Here is a 21,894-nt window from a genome sequence, read left to right as displayed (position 1 = left end):
AAGTTGTATCTATGTAAGTCAAGTGAAAGTGAAATTAAAAAAAAGATTATTTACTTTGACTTTTGATTAATCACAAATGTATTTTTTACTTCAGTTACTACTTTCCAGTGAGGAGCACTATATCCTTAGAATTTAGAAATACAGCATCATGATGATGACAGACTCAATGCTACACTTCTCCTCTCACACTAAAAGGGATTTACAAAAGTAAATGAGGTGCGACAAAGGACCTGGCATTCAGTGGAATTGGATCAATGGATGGACAAAACACACAAACTCGTCCCTCATCTGGTTAGTGATGCTGTAGCACTTTCGTGAGCTATTGTGTATGATTTGTGTAAATGTGAATAAATTATTTGAGCTACCCAAATGAAGTCGACAGCTGACTTTGCAGTTTGATGTTTTTGTTTTAAATACTGCATCATTTCATGCAACCTCTGGGATTTGGTGTTGACTTCAAGAGTAAAATCTAAGTTTATTTCTCTTTTTGTTGCGATAATCAGAATAGCCACTTATCACATGTTCTGTGTGTTTCTGAACACAACTTCTATGGTTTCTTTGTACAATATCGACCTCTACTGGGTGTTGCCGAACAGAACATACTGCATGCAATGTTATTTCTTTGTTTTCTTTCGTGTTTAATAGTATAAGGGCATTTGCTCTCTGGATTAATAAACTACAGCTGGTATGAAAACATCTACAAGGAATTGTATAGTCAAAACAGATGTAACAAATGGGTCGGATACTGCATATTAGTCCAGTCTGATTCTGACTACCAGTGTTAACCCAGCTGGAAATGGTGCTGCCTTCACAGTGTTCATGTAAATGTCATTACTATAATAGCATGTTTACAAGAGCTTGCAATCTTGGCTCTTATTCATTGTAATTAGAGGAATATGTTTTTAATGCCAGTTGCAAAATGCTGCAGCTTATCTATCAACAAGAAAATTGAATCATATTACACCAGTGTTGAATTTAACATTTTAATTGATAGTTTTTTTTATGGTATTTAACAGTCTAGAAGAACTTTGAAGAGGAAGCATTTTGATCACTGAGGTTGAGCAACTAGTTGCTCTTGTTGATGCTTCAGGATTCAAACATAAAAAGGGAGGAACTTGCTGTTGCAGTGGCTGCTCATGATCAGTGGAAGTACTTACCTATCCTTATAAGAACTGTTCATACTTGACTTGAGAAGAGCTTGACACCTTGACCTTCTCCGTTACAGCTGTGTTTTTATGGAATGCTTTAAACTGTTTTTTGCCTGTTTATTTTAATTGATTGATTCAATGAGTTTTACTGCATTTTTGAGATGTTGTTTTTTGCTCTTGGTTGTTTTTCTGCAGCTCTCTTTTTTAAAAGTATTTTGTTAATTAAATTGGCATTGAACTCCGGCTTCCTCCCACCGTCCAAAAACATGCATGTTAGGTTAATTGGTGACTCTAAATTGTCCTTAGGAGTGAGTGTGAGTGTGCATGGTTGTTTGTCTCATTTGTCTCTCTGTGTGGCCCTGTGATGGACTGGCGACCTGTCCAGGGTGTACCCTGCCTTTCGCCCGATGACTGCTGGGATTGGCTCCAGCCCACCCGCTACCCGAATAACGGATTGACGGTATAGAAAATGGATGGATAAATTGGCATTGACTAGTTAAATTAATTTTGCCAACATTAACTTCTTCCTCATTCTTCTGGGTTGTTTGTCCAAAAATACTGAATCGACTAAAGCAAATCATAAAATTCTAAAGTTACTTTAATTCTGAGTGTTGAAAAAGTGTAAATTGATGACTTTTGTGTTCAATAAAGAACCCACTCAAGCACCTGATAAGACTACCTGGTTCTGTCTTTGATATACGGTGTGTAAGAACAACACTGAATTACAGGGAAAATAAATAGTATTGTGCACTATTTCTGAATTTTGCATACATAAACACAACTCTAATGTACTGTATATCTCTAGAATTTAGTAGACTGCACTTCCCTACTCAGATTAAACTTCTGACCATACAGAAAAAATCCCAGGTGTCCTCATATTTGTTTCACACCCCAAAAAGGTTTAGCAACTAAATTTGTATTAACTGATGGTTCAGTGTCACTGTTTCCCTGCATGTTAACTTACAGAAACAATACTCATAGAAACATATCCTGAAGAACTAAGGACGAGGAGTTGGCAAAATGACCAACACAGACTGTTAAACAGCTGAGATTTTTATTCAAACAGGATCAGACACAGATTCATGCAACAATTAGTATCTTCAGTTCCTAAATGAATAAGAAATATAATGAATAAAATGTAACACAATAGTAAAGATGCCTTTCTCCCAACTTCTTTAAAGGAATTGCTGGCATCATATTTCAGATTTGCTTAAATGTTCTAAATAAAGTCACGCCGGTGAGTGAACACACAATAAAAATACCTCCTTTGTACTTGTGTAAAAATAGCAGTTCAAACAAAAACAATAAAAAAGTGGAACTTTTCTGGAAATGGGTATTTGTAATTCCAATATGTGATGATTTGCTTGTATGGTACCTTAATAGCCTATACAAGAGTCTTTATGCTGCATTCAATAACACGGTATACTGGCCAACGCTTCATCAGTTAAATATTCTGCTCTGCAGCTAAACCTTACCTGGAATGTGATCTTAAAGCATATTAAACATATGAAAAGGACAGTCAGACAAGATCTTGAAGATCATGGAACTATCATCTATATATCAGATGATATTATTTTTTCATGAGACTATGGGCCATTGTACTCCCATTTTAAAATAAGATAATAATTATGATAATAGTAATAATAATAGCTACTTATTATAGAAAGGGAACTATTTTGCAAACACTTATTTTTTCTCATTTATACATACCATACCAGCTAAGCCTTCCCCAAAATACTACATATGTTAGATCACAATTTGATACTCTATATGGGAACTATTGAAAGGAGTACACTGTATTTGCCTGTAACACGTTGTTTTGAACTCATCTACCTTTAGTCCTTAGTTGTGAGGCAGTCTAACTGAGCAGAATGTTCTGACTCTCGCATAAAGGAATAGGAGATGTTCCAACTTACAATACCAGGCTTCCCTGCGCTCACCCATTTCTCCTCTTTTCCTTTAAATAATGGTGTTGTTTATTTTTCCTTTTAAAAAAAGTTGCTCCAAACGCTCACAGTTTAGACAGATTCATAAAAAAAGAACCCTCGCTCTCACTTCTATTAAGTGGCCAGTTTTCCCACAGTCTCCGAACGCACCACGTTATCACGGCATCGCCGCACCTCTCAGGTGTCTCTGCCAGCCGAGCCTGTGGAGCAATGACAGCGCGGCGGCATGGCGGACAGAGAGGAGAGGAAACCCACCCCACCGCCTGGCCGCAGCATTCAGGTGAAGTCTCCTGCCAGCTCCAGGTAAGAGGCCTGGAGGCGGGAGCCTGGGGTGGGTGACTGAGTATCTGCTCGGGTGTGTATGAGCGACCATCGCGGCTCTGTAGATCTGAAAGGTGCTGCTGCTGGCTGATCGGAGCCGTTGCAGCAGCGTTTGTTTCCGCTAAGATGCCCTGTTTACTGTTAGAGTGGCACGTTTTGTTTTGGGGCGTTTCTGCTTCCAGAGGACTGAGCCGGAGCTATGCGCTCACTGCACCTTCACAACATGTCGCATAGCCTACTTTTTCTAATCTGCTTTAACCCTAAATCCCTGTAGGTTTGTAAAACAGTAGCTTTTCCAATTACGTAGCTTTGGGTTGTGAGACATTAGCCGATATTATTCTCTGCCAACTGTAGCCCGTCTTTTTTTCCTTTTTCTTTGCAACAATATGCTGTTGAATACAATCACAAGAACTGCACGGCGTTAGTTGCTCGGCTTTAGAATACCTCTAGTCAACTTTGGAGTTTAGCATTGTACTGAAAAAAACATTAATTAGTCTACATCATAGCCAAATGGCAGCTCTTTCTTGTAATGCAAACTTTCTGCCTATTTGCATAATTTCAGGACTACACGGAGCAGTCCGTTTTTGTCTGTGTCATAGTCTGATGTAAAGATCTTCTATTTCTTGTTCTTACTGAGAAGCAGAGGGACTAAATGTTGCAGTGTTGCCTGAAGCTGTGGTCCTTGAGTGCCGTTACTGAATGGATGAAGGCCTGTGATCAATATTCCCCTGTGAGATGGCAACAGATACACACCCAGCCTCAGGCTCAGTCTGTCCCTGTTTCATTTCTGTGCTGCACACAGCTGCATCTAAACCATCTCTCTTAACACTGTCTTTACGGCGGCATCAGAGTTGCTCCAGTAGTCTTTACTGTGTAGCATAGTGATGTCCACATTCGGTTCTCCAGGGCCGCTGTCCTGCAGGGTTTAGATGTTTCCCTGTTTCAACACATCTGAATCAGGTGTGTTAAAGCAGGGAAACATCTAAAACCTCCAGGACAGTGGCCCTCGAGGACTGGATGTGGACATCCCTGTGGTAGCAGAAAATTGATAGATAAAGTAAAAACCAGCTTCATACTCTCAGTCTCAAAATATCAGAAAACAAGCAACTGACACAAAAGCAGAATTAGTAGCACAAAAAGTCTGATGATGATTTAATACAGTGAATCACAAGATGTTAGCAAACAGCTGAATAAAATGATGATTATCATTGCAGAAGTGGCTACACAGATGAATAACCAAGTTACTTAGTTGAAAAACTGAACTTTCTTTTTTATTCATGTGCTATTTTTGATTGAACTATACCAGTTGAAATTTTAAAGTTGTGCCTGACAAGTGAAAGGAGGCCAGATAATCCACAAGCTCAGGGTTGGCTCTGTCCCAGAGCAGCCATATGTTGGCATGTTTGTTTCTGTTTCCTTCCTGCCTTTCCACGCTGCCGTCAAATCCTCCATTTCTCCCCAACCTGCTGCAGTCTCACGGCTCTTTCTGTGGAGATATTCAGTGACTGGGAGCAGCTCCTCTTCAAATCTCGATTTGGTCCTCTGCTTCTTTAGCATTTTTAATTACACCCCATTTTAAGGCACCTGAAATCAAGTTGCATGAAACAGATGGCAGATGGTATATTTCAGTTTTGAACAGAATAAACAAAAATCTTTAAAGGCTGCAAATGGTCATTTAGTAAGCATCTCAAGCAGAACAGCAAAAGAGAAAATTCTGAGTTGTAAGAAAGCTAAGACTGTTATTATTTGTTTTTTTTTTTTTAAATCAAGAGCGTTGTTGTTTCTCTCATCCATCCATCACATAACCATAACACACGGATATCTACATGAGCCAGATTTATGATCAAAAGTTTCCTTTTTATATTTCTTCATTATGTTTCATGATTGCAGCATTTCTGAAGCTTTGGAGACATATACTGTGACATGGTGTTTGTATTGAAGAGCAGCAGTAAAGTTCGCATTGGGAGGTTGGAGGGGTGATATTGGGAACATCGTCCTGGGGTTTGAATAAAAAAAAAAAAAAAACATTTTGTGAGAGTGAAGTTGATATGAATATGAATGTATGGACATCATTTGATGCAGTTTGGCAAGTTTGATCCAGTGGACACATCATATAAGAAAACAGAAAATAAATATTTTGATAAATAAAAAGATTCAGTATTAGTTCCAAGCCTTAACGAGTTTAGAGTAATTGGTTTTGATTTTAGGCTACATAAGCATTCCCTTCTGCTGACATATCTCTCATGAAGATGCTTCTTAGTGAAAGCCAAAACGTAGGAAGAGAGAACAGACTCACTCACTGTTCACGCACTGATCTTTTTATTTTTTCCAATTTCTGCAAGAATTGATTGATCAGGAGGCGGTGCATTAATATATGTTGACCTCGTATTTCGAAACCTAACCTGTGCCAGAGAAGCTCTCGCGCAGGTTAGTTTTGCAGCATAACTTTCCATGATGATGCATCCCAATAAGAAGTGAACTCGCTCAGTGATACTGAAAACCCAGAGCTGAACCTCACTAAGTCACTTACCCTGCTTCTTAGAACAGGCCCCTGAACACCTTCGTTCAAGTTTATTGTGACCACTGTTTTTGCTCTCTAATTGAGAGCTCCCAACCCAGAATGGGGGTGTACTTGCTGCCTTCTGCCACCCCGATCAGACTGAACTCTGAGAAGGGATTGTAAAATATTCCACTGAAACCATTTAGACAGCCTAAATGTGTGCTGTTGTTAGTTCTTCTGGAAACTTTTGTCTTCCACAGATGGATGTGAAAACAGCCTTCTAGTGTTTCTGCACAGAAATCATTCTGCACTGAGAATCCAAGTGAAGTTATTGTTCGCTAAACATATTTTTCAGAGGATGATGACTTTAAGTACAGTAGTTGTAAAGCTCAAAATACCCACCGTATTGAATGCCATTGCACAGCATTGATTCAACATAAACAGCTGGGTCACAAAAATGAAGGGCAGCTGTTGGCTGAAAACTTCAGCATTCTGATCAAGCCCAGTTTTAAATCTTCAATAAAGAGGCACATTTCCTCACACGATTAAACATTTGGTCAACAAAACATGTTTAGGAAGGCCACAAGTTTCAAAGAAACATTCATATGGATAACAGGATGCAGGTTTTCCAAGCAGAACACTTCGCTGCAACATGAAGAGCCATGTTGCTCATTTTATCTCTCTGTGGTTTTAATGTTATGACTGATTGGTACATTTATGTGAACTGTGCCTGCACTGATCATCTGTGCCACTAGAGGGCGTATCTGGTAATGAATATCTGTGTATGTGTTTAACATTGCAGCATGTGTGGAGCAACAAACATGAATATTTAGGATTGCAGTGCATTAAATAGGGAACTTACTATCATGATGATAGCAGCAACATGAAATAAGAGGTCCCTTTGGAGACAAACTAAATACCACACAAGTGTTTATTGTGTTTAAAATGGCAGTAGTGGCAATAGCATTTACTCTAAGCAGGTACAAGGACACAGTGAAAAAACAAATTATAAGAGCTCTTGTTGTCAGTTGTCTTTTCTTACACTTATGCATATACATTTAAGTTAATTTTGTTCTAGTATCGAGGCCCAACATTTTTCTTATTAGATTCTATGATACCTTTTGATATTTGGCTATCTGTCTGAGCTGAAATGTAACAATTTAATTGCAGCTGAGATGATTATTTCAGTAAATTTGACTGTCCTTCATTGGATTATATATTAAAGTATGATTATAATAAATACACACTGGTGGATATCGCATGAGACCAACAAATCTTTTTCAGTTTCAGAAAACAAAAAAATACTTTGTAATTTACATTAAAGTTTGCTGTCATTTTGGGCTATATTGTAAATGACTCCCTCAGTGAAATAGCTAGTGGGAACAAGCTATTTCTTACCCTTATGCATGTCATACACAGCGTATATCTGCATGCAGAAACAGCTTATCACTTGTGCTATTGCTCAGTCCTGTCTGCAACTGAGTTAAGAGTAGAAAGGAGATGTTGCCTTAGCTGCTGTCTGCTTGTCCAAAAAGTTGACAGATTTACCTCCAGCCCCTTAATAAAAATGAGAAGTTGCAAAAGGGTTCCAAAAGTCACTTGATTTGCACTCAATTGGCAACATTGAGGTGAATTACAGGGTGATGTCCACTGTCGTCAGAGTGTATATGAAGAGCTGAGATAATATTTTGTTCCAGACTTGACTAAAAATAGATATTGAAATCCTAATCACCAAAATGCCTTTTCTTCTTAAACACTTGGTCAGACTCGATTTCTTTTGGAGACCTGCAGAGGATTGATGTTAATAGCCTGATTAACACAGGCCACTCAGTATTTTGTGGAATTTCTGTCTGGTTTTGTGAAATTAGGAAGAGCTCTGTCTAATATTGGAAGTATCTGCCAGCAGTAGACATTTGTTTATTTACACTGTGCATTTGACATGGATTTATCTCTCATTCCCCCCGATTCACCATTTCTCCCTTCACACCTATTCCTTCCTTTTCATCTTGTAACTTGCAGCTTCTATGACTCTGGTGACAAGATCCGCTCAGACAGATGCACTCTCAGGGTGTGGAGCTGTATATGTATATGAGAGGGAGAGAGATAGTTGATAGAGATATGAGGAAGGATAAGCAGATTTTGAAGAGTCAGTTTTCTAGATTCACTAAATCTGTCTTTATTGAGTTTGATGTTTTCTTTTTTTTTAAAAGAAAAACTGGTTTGAGCTTTTTTCTTTAGCTGTCTAAGCTAGATGCTTCCAGATCTCTTTTATCTAAAGAGAGTGGAAACTTAAAGGGAGCTAATTTGAATTTCACCCCAGAAGAAGCTGACATAGTGGACAGTAATTGCTCTGGTTGCAGTTCCCCTCTGCTGATTATTTACTGCTGTCTCTCAGTTCTGCTGACAAGACATGTTCGAATCGATGGCACCACCCATCTGCAAAAACTCTGCATGCTCCCCTTATTCGCCCCTCTGCCTAAGCAAAAAATCAAGTTTTAAGTTTTACAGTTGGTTGTAATACCCAATAATGGAGCAGCCATGCTTTTTATATCTTTAAGCAGATGATAATAAGGATATTGGGATTCATTTCATCATATTGGAAATGGAAATGTTGTTCTCAACTTAATCTGTCCTGTGAGCATTTTACAAAACAACAGGAAGTGTTCCAGTGTTGTGTTGCTTTCTGCAGATATTTCATAGTAAAAGCCCACAGGGAAATTTGGAAGTTAGTTACTACATGGTTTTTAATTAATACGGATGAAGTTTTGAGTTTGCAGGAAAACGTGCCGTGTTTGGTTGGAGCTAACATTGTTTCTATCACCCTATTGTGAAAAAAAAAGTGTAACATGCAGTTGTTCATTCAAACTAATAACTATCATTGAAAACAGGATAAAATTATTGATTTGATTATGTAACTCATTCTTTTTGCATTTTGAGACATCAAGTTTGATTTAAACTGAACTAAATATACGTCCAAAGGACCCAAAACAAAGTTTTTGATTTCTCTCAAAGCATATTTTTTTTCATGACCTGCAGGTAATATTTTTAGTTAGAGTAGAATGGGAATTGCGCATGCGCATTGCACAATCAAGCTCATGTTCAAGTCCCAGTCCCAGAACGTAAGTAGCAAAGCAGTTGCAGATAATCAACGTTTTAGTATTTTCTGTTGTCAAAATTGCTAATGGTAGCTGTCTGTGCTGCGTTCCATGTAGGCTCTTTAACCCGTAAGTTACGACTCGTAATTTCCTTCTCGAATTACGGGTTGCCTGGAACGTAGCTGACACTAGCTGGCTAGCTAGCTAGCTAATATTAGCTAGCTGAAGTTTGAGTTGGTTAAGGCACTTACCGGTAACGTTATGACAATGAATGGTTATGTTAAAGATGAATAAATACATTTAAAGTAATCTGTTGGCCAAGTGTCTTTTTTTAATAGAGTTTATAAGATGGGAAAAGTTGTTTTTTTAAGTAAAGTCAAATTAAATGTGAAAATTATAGTTTGGTTTTATGTAAATGAATTAACTGGTGTCAATGCAAACATTACTTCATGTTAATTTAGTTAAAAGTAAAAACATTAGGTTGGTTCAATTTCATTATATTAGTTTGGTTCAACAACTGAAATGTTCAGAAAAAGGCAAAGATTTAAGGTTGGGTCAGGTACAGTATTATTGTTTACATCAACATAAAATAATCAGGTCATAACAAGTGACTCAATTTAGATTCTGTGAAATCAAATATTTCAGATGTCATATGTGGACATGATTTTTTTCAAATTTGAGCAAGGTAATACTTTTTTCAGTGTAGGGGGTGTTTACCTTTGCTGATAAGTGCTTATTCATTAGTAAAAATAAATCAAGCATCTTTAGTTTTGTAGCATTTTTTTCTTCGTTTATGTCATCCTGCAGGTAATTTTTTTCTTGCTAAGCTCATTGTGACCATATGGCTTCAAGCTGGTGACTCAGTGTGGAATAAAAAAGGCTGAAGTGTCTTTGACCTGTGTAAGGATGAAGGCTGGAGTTTGCTTTTCCACAGTCCAACTTTAATCCCTTATTTTTGCTCATGCATGTTAAGTTGTAATGAGTGCATCTATGAACACATGGATGAGTGATTTGCCTTCTTTGTCATTTGGGGCATCTGGACGGTGGAATAAACACTATGAGCTGACAGAAAGCTGATATTTTAGCATATTAAAAAGTCATTTTAGATCATAACTGGAAACAAACAAAAGATTAAAAAAAAGTCAAAGAAATATGTTCTTTTTAGGTCTGCTTTGGTCTTCACACACTCTCTTTACTGCTTGAAGTCCTTTCGTTGTTGACCAGGAGGTCCTTAGATAAACCTGTCTTATGTTTGGTCCTGACAAGTCACATGTACAGTTCATAAGCTTAGACCTCTGACGTAGTAACAGGAGGATTCATGATCATTGGGGTTAATGAACTGCCCCTGCATGGACATGTGCACAATTCCACACACGTTTTCATGTTGAGACTTTACCACCCAGCTTTAAAAAGCACAGACTCGCACATATTTTAATATGATTATGGTAAGTGAACATTTTTTTATTTTAGGGCTTTGTCATCATTTGGTAGGAAATGTCTGACATTTGGGATCACAGAGCAGTATTGGACTTAACCACTTCCAATTGTGACTTTTGTTCCGTTCGTTCCGTTGCTTTTTGTCACACATAGGGCATTTCAGAACTGTACATGCCTGATTCAGTGGGACAAATTTCTGTAATTCTTTGGTATTTAATTACCAAGTCATTCACCTTCTAATACCAAAACTCCTGTATTTAATTTCCATGCATTGTTCTCTCTGGTATTGTCCTTTTTTATAAAAAAAAAAAAAAGATTGACCTGATTTGATTTTCTATGATGCTCCTGTGTCTCACTTCCTGCCAAGCTCATCTGCTCAGTAATGAATATACATGTTTTTTTAGAGGAGGGCTGAACTGGTTCTGGGATGCTTCTGAAACGCACCACTGTGGAATCACAGGCATTGTTTGTGAGTGAGTGCCATCAACTCTGGCCGCTTTATGGGAGGCTTAACGCCAGCAAAAGCATCTGGTGAAATTCTGGCCCCTCTTTGAACAACATTGCTCGCTGATAGAGATCAATCTTCTGATCCACACGGCATTAACTGCCCTTGTCACTTTCACTCATTTTTTCTTTTGTTGATCCATTTTTTTTTCACTGTATCTTGATGAGCTTACAGCTGAATGATATTTAATCTTCTCTACTTGCACTTTTATGAATGTGCTGCTTGTTTCAATTTGTGTGCAGACTTTCTAATGTGCATAGAACTGGTGTGTCGTGTTTGATAAATACAAATGTTTTGTCCTTAAGCACATTTTAAGTTTAATTTGCAAGACAGAAATTCAAACATTATCTACGCAAGATTAATGAATAAGGGCCCAGTGGTTAGAAACAGACCTCTAGTATGATCAGGCAGGTTGTAAACAAAACCCTGTTTGAGTCAAACTTATTTTCAAAGAAAGACGGGACGAATTTTCAATGCTTTGGGTTGTTGGACCAACATGAAGTTGGAACTGTTAAAGGTTCACTCGGGATGAACCTTGAGTGATGCTCACTGTCTTGTTTTATCCCCTCATTGTTGGGTACTGTTAGTTATATCAAATGATTTTTCTTCACTTAAGTGCCTTTTGACAAACTCCCAGTTTGTCTTTTAGCTTTTAAAAGACATTGCCCTTTTCCCATCTCCAATTACAAGCTTAGTCGTAGTTTAGTTTTATCCAAGATCCTTCAGCCCTAATGAATCAGTTTGACCGATCTGGGCATTCTGTCCATATTTACGAAGTTCCTCCATTTTAGACTGATGGAGGCTGCTGGGGTTTTGAGCTCAAGATCCTGCAGGGATGTTCTTGTATTCTTCCCCATATCAGTGCCACATCACTATCCTGTCTCATAAGTCTTTTGATCTGACAGATAATGACCTTCACTTTGAGTTAAATCAACTGTAAGACTTTATATGGATAGGTGGGTGCCTTTTTGAATAATTAGGCCCTGTTGGATTCTGGTCAAGTTGTAGTGGCATTGAAAGGAGGGTACATTGAGCTAAAATGCAGTTATCAATATAAAGGATCCAAATATGTTGGTGTTGTATGGGATATTTCAAACTGTAACTGAACCATGATGGATTATTACCAACCGTTTAGATGGATAAAGTTATCTATGTTATCTGGATAAAGTGTAAGGCTTTTTACAACCTGTCAGTCTGTCTTTTTCATGCTTTGATTTAGCCAGACCTCAACATTACGCTTGGAGAGTGCAGGACTGATACATGATGATAAGCCAGAATATTCTGTTAGCTATATGAATGGAGAGATGGAGAGTGAAAAAGGAAAATAAGAAGGCTGAACATGATCAAGAGCCTCATGAATAATTTAGCATTACCCTGTTTAGCAGAGACGAAGTGAGAGAGGATTGTCCTCTTGTGCTGATGTTTTTCCTGTTTGGGCTTCCCGTGTCTGTGGACAATCTGCTAACACCAGCAGTTCTCTGCAGTGGTGTAGTAAATCTCATGCACACAGCAGAGAGTAGATTATATAACACTACTCCTCACTGGCAGCTTCAGCTCCACAGCTTCAAATAGTTACCCCATCTATCTCTCTTCACTCTGATGAGCGGCAGCAGGGCTCTGAATCGGACGCCTCTCATCGACCTGGACGAGCTGCACCCCTCCTCCCTCTCCTCCAGCTCTCTTCCTGTTCGCTCCTCCTTCTCTCCCACCCTCCTTCACTTTCTAACCCTTTTGTGCCTTCCCATCCTTCTCTCCTCTTGGCTGTGGATGCCCTCCTCACTTACAGCATGGACTCGGGAGGGGAAGGAGAAGAGGGCTGGATGGAGGACCAGTGGGAGAAATGGTAGGGCATCTCTCTCGTTCTTCTCTCTGTGCTTTTTCTTACCTTACTACTGAGCAGCAGCAGGGCTGTGTGCGACCTTGTATGTGTGTAACTGCTAACATTCCCTTTTCTTGTTCTATGCCATCTCTTTATGCATCGTAAAGCTTTGGCAGGCATGCCCTTGAAGGAGACAGGATGCATATGGCTGTGTGTATGTTTATGCTTGAGGAGAGATGGAGCATGCAGCAGAGGGTTATATCGACCAGAATTGGCAGCAGAGAAGCCACAGAAGCGAAAATGCACATAACGTCCTACAGTATAGTGTTAGTATATTATTTTAGCAATGTTTTTCCTGGAGAAGCAGTATGTGGATGAGACTGTGCTCTGGTTATGGCTGATTGAGAGGGGGTTATTTTACCTGGATGTGTTGAATCTGACAGGACAGGACAGTCCTGATCCTGATGCTTGTCTTCATCCTGCCCTTGCAGGAGGGCGAAGCTGATGAATGAATGACACTGTGCACTCTTGTAATCTAAGCTCTTGTAAACCTAGCAGAAGCATAAATGTGGGAACTACTGGGAAGAGATAGGGTTGGGATAATAAGGGAATGTATTTGCATCTGCCTGTGACAAGTAAATGCTGGTTAAGATGTGTTGATTGCAATCGTAATACAACATCACACGGTAGTGTGGCTAAAATTAACCAAATAATGTGTTAAATCAGACAAATATTTAATAGTCAGGCTCAGTTTTCTCTTTTCCCTTTTTTTTCTGCATGATTTTTTTTCAATCAAAATTGTTGCCAAAAATATTGTCTGCGTGACATGTTTCCACTTACTGCAAAACTTTCTATTTTTAACAGGAAGTCATATCATAGCTTGTCATGACAACTCAGTTTAAGTTAAAATAGTGACCCTTATTTACGGGGTAGAACATAAATTTGACCTTGTGAGGTATTTGTGAATAAAAACTTCAATTTTTTTCCATAAGCTTTAGATGAATACAGTTCTGCTGATATCATAGGGGTCAAAGCGGGATGCAGAGAGATACTAAAGAGGCGTTCAGGCCCATCGTGGTTTGAGTGTGAGGTCGTGCTGTCCTTCACCAACACAAGCAGAAAGGCAGGCCAGGAAGACACAAAAATGTCAGCAGGCTGCCCTGTCACCTCCCGCTGTCAGAATAATGCACCAGCTTATCCCAAATCCTCAGTGATACAAGTAAAACATCAATCCTGCTGAGATGTTTTCATCTGATGTCTTTCACAACATAAACCAGACAGAACATTTTGAAAGTAATGGCCAGTACATTCAAATGTATCCCTCATTAAAACATGACTCTGAATTAAATTGAGCTTTAAGCAATTATTCTTACCTTAGTCCTAACAGAAACAAGTCTTCCAACCCGTCAGCTATTCCAGCAATTTCAGGACAAGACCAGGTGATTATCTTCATAAATGGGGGAATGAACGGTACCTGCAGTTTCAGTCGATAGGCCATAAGAACCACATGTATCAGCACGATAAAAACTGCTTAAAAAAGTTTTTGTGACTTTGTTCTCAAATTAGGTTTCAGGGCAACGTCAGCATTGTTTCACTACACGCACTCAGGGTTGCAGGACAACAACCTAATTCACAACCTGCTTCAGAGCAGAGCATTGTGGCATGACCCGAGTGAACAATGTCTCTAAGTGGTCCTTATTATATACTTACCTTTCTTGGCAATCTTGTGCACAATATCCTCTGCATAGTTCTGCAGTACAGCCACTCTATTGGTTGGACATACTTTCTTGTTCAGCAGGGATTGACTTTTGGGGTAAGGTTGGAATGTATCACACAATGCCCATCTTTAGCAATATGGAAATCTCCTGCAGTTTTTTTTATGTGTTAGACATTTTCAGTTCACCAGCGTGTATGATGACACTGAAAATGTGTCACAGGGATCGCTGAACTGGACAGCCCAGTCAGTCTGCTGTGTCAGCTTTCATCGATCACTGCGAGTGTTCTGAGTGTGTTAGGGAGTTGATGGCTATATGTAGTACAGGAAAACAATCCCAAAGGAAACTAATGAGGAACTCTCTTCCTAGAATATTGATAGAACCATCCAGTGTTCTTCAGGGAAAATCAAGATGGTTTTACCTCAAATCTCTTTTTGTTGTATATTTGGCTGCCATAGTTGGTATATAACTGCCTGATTGTGATTATTTGGGGTAATTTAAAAGATTTTGCATAATTTATTATCATTGTCACTTATTGTCATTATCTGACTAATCACATATGAAATGTCACATTCCATTAGCATTTCCCTGTTCTTTTTTCCACCATTTGAGATTAGCCTGGCACTCTGTTAATGTTATTTATTTAAACCCCTTCTTCTGCTGGAGTTTAGTTGCACCTGGGTGGAAAATCCTGTTTTTCTTATGACTGTCTATTGACATTGGCATTATACGTTGAAATTCCAAAGCCAAACAACAGCCAAAACGGGGATCAGCAGTGGTTGTCAAAGCTGCTCCTACAAAAAAATTAATTTTTTAATAAAATACGACAGATTGAACGTGCCACCTGCTACTACTATGCTTAGTGTTTTTATTTGGCTGTGATGAGCTGTGATGTGAGCAGAAAATAGCAGAGTAATGCAGTTTAACAGGACTAATAGGTGATGCATATGAAAATAATTACGACATTCTTCAGCCAAAAAACAACCCTGTTCTCAAAATGGTTCCACCAACTCGGAGTCCGACCATGTCTGATCCAAAACCAGCAACTTTGGAATTGGGTTCTGTGTCTTTGGAGTCTTATTTTGTGTGGAAGTGTACTCTATAACAAGTTCTGATGCCTCTGTTCCTCAATAAGGGACTGTGCCTCGATGTGCAACATTTGCACCAATGCCATTTTGGCTAGGTCTGCCTTTGCCATGTAAATAAAGGGGATATTAACACATATTCTGGCATAATACAAAGGAGATAGGGGTACACAATCTGAGCCAAAAACCCTGGTGTTCCAGTCCACGTATAAATGTTGCAGTCAGAGCCAATGAAAATCTTCTCCTTCAAAGACATTATCCACAAAATTCGATTTCAGTGCTGTGTTTGCACGTGGTCAGTAAGTGCTAACCCATAGAAAAATTTAAAGCTATTAAAATGCTGTGTTTGTGTGTACAGGGACTGAGTGTTTCTAAGAGATATATGTGACAGGTTTTTCATGTTTGGGTTATTGAACTTTTTCTTGCCATCTGTAACTTTTTTGTTATAGATCTGGTGCGCCTTAACTGTTGGTGTCATTGCAGATTTTTGGGATTATTTTTACTTTTTGTATGTTTTATTTTCCCTTCCAAAGTGAGAATGTATCACTTTTGTATGTTGACAACAGCATTCTTTGTTTTCTGGATTAGATATTGTTCTTAATGATCTGCTCTCCTTCATAACCACATTCAAAATGCCTTGCTTGCCTATGAGTATGCTCTACTTTACTTCTAAATAGTGTTTCTACACCCAGATTACCAGTTACTTCGCCCTTCTCCTTCTTCTCAGTCTATTGTGTGCTTGAAACTTTTGCTCTGGGATTGTTCTGCTCATTTTATTTCAGTTTGAAGAATGTAGTGCCAACTCACAATATAAGCAGTCCCAGAGTACTTAACAGAGAGAGTTCAGTTCTAAACACATTTCGTGTAATCTAATTTATTAGAATCCAGTTAAATTAGATTCAATTAAATCAATGAAGGTGTTACTTCTATTATCTGCTGTGAAATAAAGTTGCACATACAAGGAGACGGTACTGTTGGCGTCATATCTGGCATTCTGTTGGCTACCCCCATAGACCAGCAGTCCAAAGAGGAGCCAGCACTTATGCTAAATGCATTTGGCATTTGCTTTCTATATTTGTAAGAATAATGCATATCATAGATTTCACCAGAAAACATTTTGTTAATCTACAATCTATGGATCTCGTTTTAGAGATTTTATTGTGATAGACTGGCAGGCGATTCTGTTATTTTGTACTTTCATTTATACCCTTGACCCAGGAACACTGGATAGTCACGTTAGTTTTACGAGACATTTCGCACTGAAACAGTAATGTGAATGTGCAGCCTGTTTGATGTCTGACAGTGTAATTTCCTCTGTATTATACACTCTGTTGCTTTTTTTTTTTCTGATGCCTGCATCCACCTTACCCACAATTCACTGCAGCAAAGGGGTCACACTGTCCGGTCCATGTGGTTTATCTTCTTTACTTAATTTTCTTCACCCACCAATGGATTTTGTCCTCATGACTCTCTCCATCCTTTCACCGTCCGCTGCCTCTATTTGCGCTTGTCTTAGGGACTGATTTACAGTCACGACATAGATGTATTTTGTCTCTTGTTCATCGCTGTAGCTTATTTTTTGTCCTTGTGAAGACCCAGTTATCAGTTACAATCTAGAATTAAGGGGTCAAAAATATATGTCACTCTGTGTCTGATTGGCATTCTTTCATTATGACTGACGATGTTTCTCCCATCTATCCTTTCCCTTGTTCTCGTAGATTAGGTGATAGTGATATATTCCTTTTACATTGTTGTAATGGATCATTAAGCATTCAGTTTTGTAAAGAGTGTCCCGAAACCAAAGCCCGTCAACTGCAATTCGGTCAAGCCAAAAATAAGTTCAAATGGTGCTGCGATCCACATGTCATTTCTCAAGGGCAGGCATGTCTGGTGGGTAAGTACATGAAGACATACTGACTCGAATAATGAAAGATTAGGCTGTACAGAATTAGATTAGAATAACTGGAAATTTTAGATTCCTCCTTCTGTAAACGTCCAATGATGTCAGTTCACATAGTTAAAGCATGTGTTCTGTAATGGGAAAATAATCTATAATGGTCATGCATTAAGCTCTCTTTTGAATGTTGAGAGAAAATGCAGTAACACTAATTAAAAAAAAATTTAATTACTTGTTTTAAGTCATCAACTCAACCTCATTTGTTGCAGTTAATGGAAAAAAAATCAGGACCAGAATCAGGGCCAAAAACTTGTTTGTATGTTTTTATATATTGTATTTTAATTTATTGAGGCTGCTAAATTGCACACTGCACAGATCATCAGCACAGATTTGTTATTTTATGTTAGCTTTATTTTATTGTATCATAACTGTTGCACAGCAATTTCCCTCGGGATAACTAAAGCTTCTTGAATCTTGAATAGGCAGGTATAATGTGGGTAAAATATTAATCAATATGTCAGATGATGGCTTGGTGTGTTTCTAAATCTATTTGCAATCTAGTAGTTAAGACAAAGAGAAAAAAAACTTTCAAAGATGTAAAGCAATTATGTAAGTCAACAAAAGCCATGCTTATAGTTATTTGTACTAGAAACCACCCTCCTTAAAGGATATATACAGCCAATAACTACATTCAAAGAGTACACTTGTTGTGCTTATGTGCATCAAGGCAATTTAACCAAGTAAAGTTATCGTCACCTGAACCAGACCAGGCCAGAAAGTGACACAGGTGGTTTAGTTAATACTAGTCGTGTTATTGATAGAACTCGTGTTCCTTTGGTCTTGATCCCATGTCACACAAAGATCCATTGTTGAAAGCACAGCACTTCCCTGCTCCATCCAGTCACTTCTATAACCAATCAATGCAGGAGCGTAGGAATTCCAAGATGGCACAGTGGTAAATTACTGAAGCCTTTAGACAAATTAGATGGAGAGGAACTCTGCAGTTAGCTGGTAAAACAACTTCTGCAATGACTTTGTGCTCCCGGTGCATCATTTCTTCTACTACTAGTAGAAGAAATGATAAAATGGTATATCTTGCTTAGCAGTGACATCTGTCACTAAAGAGAAAACTGCACCTTATTCTAAACCTGAAAGAGAGATTGATATAAGCATTTAAAAAAATTTGTCATGATAATCTTTGACTTTTTTTATTAAGAGGGTCCAAAACGAGCTATCAATGATCCTGTTCTCCTCAGCACATTGGTACACCTGATACATTATTTCTTTACAAAAACGGGTAATAGATTTTTTTTCATTAAAAAAAAACTTATGCTGTAAATTTGCTCAGATATCACACACCCTGACTCAGTTGTACTTTATTTAATTTTCTTTAGAAAACCATTCAAGCCTGATTAGGTCATTTGTTTGGAGCTCACTGGATGTGAGCAGTTAAATGGCGATGATTTGGTTTTCTTTCTTTCACTTTCTTCCTTCCTCTTTGCCATCCTCAACTATCTCTTTTTTAACCTCATTATGGAGGGAAACAGATGCTTTTATTCAGGCTATTTAGCTCCCATACACATCCCCTGACACGTGATGGCCAAAGACTGTCGCAGCTGTGCGTATAATTTGTATGATGAGGAAGTTGCAATGTTCTTGTAGCCACAAAAGACAGTACTGTCATGCATCAGCAGGGACATCGCAGCTCTCCAGGTTCAGCAGGTTTTTTTGATTGCTCTCTCTTGTGCTCCTCATGATCTCTGCCATCTTCTCTTTTCTCTTTCTAATAACATTTCCCTGATCAGGCTCTATTATGCCCAGAACCCTGCAGGGTGAAGAGATAACATGCAGTCGTAATTGTAGATGAGGAAAATTGAAGCATTGTTTACTGAAAGTTAATTGAATCTCACTGCCTGACAACACAGGGATGTTAAAGGTTGTTAATGCAACAGCAATGAGACCTAAATTTCCTCTCTGCTAAATATACATTTTTCGTATTCCTTTTTTAAAAAATTGTCCTTAAAAATATTAGGATGGAAGAGGTAATTGGAGAAGAATAACTTTTATATCTAAAGTAATATAAAATGTTTATCAATGCATTTATCCCACTGATAGTCGATGGCCTGGGCTCTTGTTTGATAGTGATGCTTTTTAACAAATGGGTTGTTTCAGCTTGGACAAAACTTTGCACTCCACTCTGAAGTTATGTTTCTGCTGGTTTATTAACAGAAACATTTTCAGCCCTGATTGGCTCTACGGTGAAGTGGGTATACATAGTACCAGATTATTAGTGCAACTGATTTAGTCATCGTTTTTAATTTTCTAGTACCACTGCACCTTTTTAAAGCAGCCCGGTTTATTGTGATGCATTTATTTGTAACAGCATTTACAAAGTTGCACATTTAACTTTACCTGTTTGTGTTAGAGTGGTGAGAGTGTAAAACTGTCATAGCTGTTGTCATCTTACTTACTGCATCTGTGTCTCATTGAAATTTCCTACCTTCTCTTTCTACTCTACAATGATTCTTTATTTTCTTCTGTTGGTGTGTTTCTTCATGCATGCTGGTACTAGGCCGGGTGCCTTTTTGTTGTCACTAACTCTGGAAGGAAACCTGAAATGTTTTACTATTGGTTTTAATTTTGATCCTACTTGGGATGAAGGAAATGATTCCAGTGAAACAATGTTGTCTACACACAGCAGGAGGAGGTACAAACAGAATTGGCAAACAAAATACAACAGGAAGAAGAAGAAAGCTTTATTGCTGACGTGAAGAGCAAAAATCTTTCTCACTCAAATGTCAGAAGAAAACAAAGAACACAGATTCTGTCAAAAATGACTCAAATCATTTTGCAAACAAGACATTTTGAGTTATGATGTGGCTACAGAGAAGTGACGAGGGATTAACAGTCTTTTTTTTCACATCATCTCTCTCATTCCCCTCCTCACCCTAATCCTCCCCTTTCACCAGGTTGACTCATGACATCAGTCTGGATGAGTTTGAGGATGACGACCTGTCTGAGATTACAGAGATCACTGATGAACGCGGAATGAGTCTCAACTGCAATGGCCCAGATATAAAGGTAAGATGGCCCCACAAAGACTAGCTCTATTCATATCTGAAATACACGAGGAAGTCTTTCCCTGTAACTAATGATGGAGTGTGTATTAAATGGAACAGCTCTTCAGCCATAGCTTTAGTGTTAGATTCAACTGATTAAAGTCCACAAAAAAATTGTATAGATCTTGAGTTTTGGGGTCTTATGTTATCAAAGTGCTCCACATAGCAGCTCTGTGTTATCTTTTACAAAGTCTCTGTTCTCCCTCCTCAGTTATGTGAAGATGCTGTGGCCCTTTAGTATAGGTATATGTGTGATTTTCACTTCATCATGTGGCATACTTATGTAAAGTTTAACATTAACATGTCTGTACCACATGAAGCAGCAAGCTTCTCCACTACTGTCTTGGCTAACAAGGTAAACGAGCCCCTGATTGTGACTGCATCATCACTTTTGTGAAAAGGCTGAGGATTTTTCATCTGCATTCATATAACTGCAGAAATTCACTGCAAACCTAAACCCAACAAAAGAGTGTTGGTCCTTAAACTGAAAGAACTGCAAACAAGCACAAAAGAAAATATAATTTTGTAAAAAAAAACACAAACCTATAAGACATCTACATCTATAGATAATAGTTTCAATTAGTACTTCAATTTGCATGCATTTGGGAAACTAGGTCAGGTTGTGTTGCTACAAAGTGTAGCATCTACACTCTGGCCATAGGAAAAGTACAAGAACACAAACTGGTCATATATGCTTGCACACAACAGTTGTTTTATCCAGCTGCAGTGGGCTCCATCTTTTGAATTTTATAATTATTGTTGTCCTCTTGTGCTATTACTGCAATACCATGTAAGTTGCGCACATTATTTCCAGTCGTAGTGGTTAATCCTCATTGCATACATTTTTGTGAGGAGGGTGGAAGTTTCCTCTCTTTATTGTCCTCTCTTCAGAGGTAACGGACCAGAGACAGAGAGGCCTGACAGACATAGAAATATTCCATAATAGCTCCATATCTTGTTGTGAGCGCATATTATTGCTGTGCTCTGTCACAGCTAATGAAATAATTCAGTCTTAGGGGTTTACTGTTAGTTGAATTCCTTTTTTTATATATATATGCACCTATCAGCAATGTTAGTGTTGAAATGATTGGGTTGTTGTTAGAACTGAAGTAAGTGAGAAAGGCATTTATCAAGGAGAGATGTGGAGTGGTATGGTGGGAGAAAATAGGCAGCGGTACATTTATTATTCTGTCAGATCTCTCCTGCTCTGTTCCCAGTGCAACCGTCATCTCCTCCTACTCCAGTCAGCTTTGCTGCAGTATCCTAGGCAACAGGAGGGGTGAGGGTCTTTTTTCTGTGGCTTTTTT

The 21,894-nt window shown here is 38.4% G+C and overlaps 1 protein-coding gene across 2 annotated transcripts in view; it reads left to right on the top strand.

Annotated features, from left to right (window-relative positions):
• The first annotated feature begins 3,281 nt into the window (after nucleotides 1-3,281).
• The window catches only part of mapk8ip1b (mitogen-activated protein kinase 8 interacting protein 1b), a 48,949-nt gene continuing 30,336 nt past the window's right edge, over nucleotides 3,282-21,894 (top strand). The window contains exons 1-2 of one of the 2 annotated variants that reach the window (XM_072379990.1): nucleotides 3,282-3,397; nucleotides 20,438-20,549. In XM_072379990.1, the coding sequence (XP_072236091.1) occupies nucleotides 3,321-3,397; nucleotides 20,438-20,549 (189 nt within the window). In that variant the 5' untranslated portion in view covers nucleotides 3,282-3,320. Of the gene's footprint in view, nucleotides 3,398-12,687; nucleotides 12,796-20,437; nucleotides 20,550-21,894 lie in introns of those variants that run through there. The other variant, XM_072379991.1, reaches the window with a different exon arrangement.

Source organism: Leuresthes tenuis, unplaced genomic scaffold, assembly GCF_036924035.1.
Source record: "Leuresthes tenuis unplaced genomic scaffold, fLeuTen1.0.hap1 SCAF_2, whole genome shotgun sequence".
NCBI lineage: Eukaryota > Metazoa > Chordata > Actinopteri > Atheriniformes > Atherinopsidae > Leuresthes > Leuresthes tenuis.
This window is presented reverse-complemented; position numbering and strand designations above follow the sequence as displayed.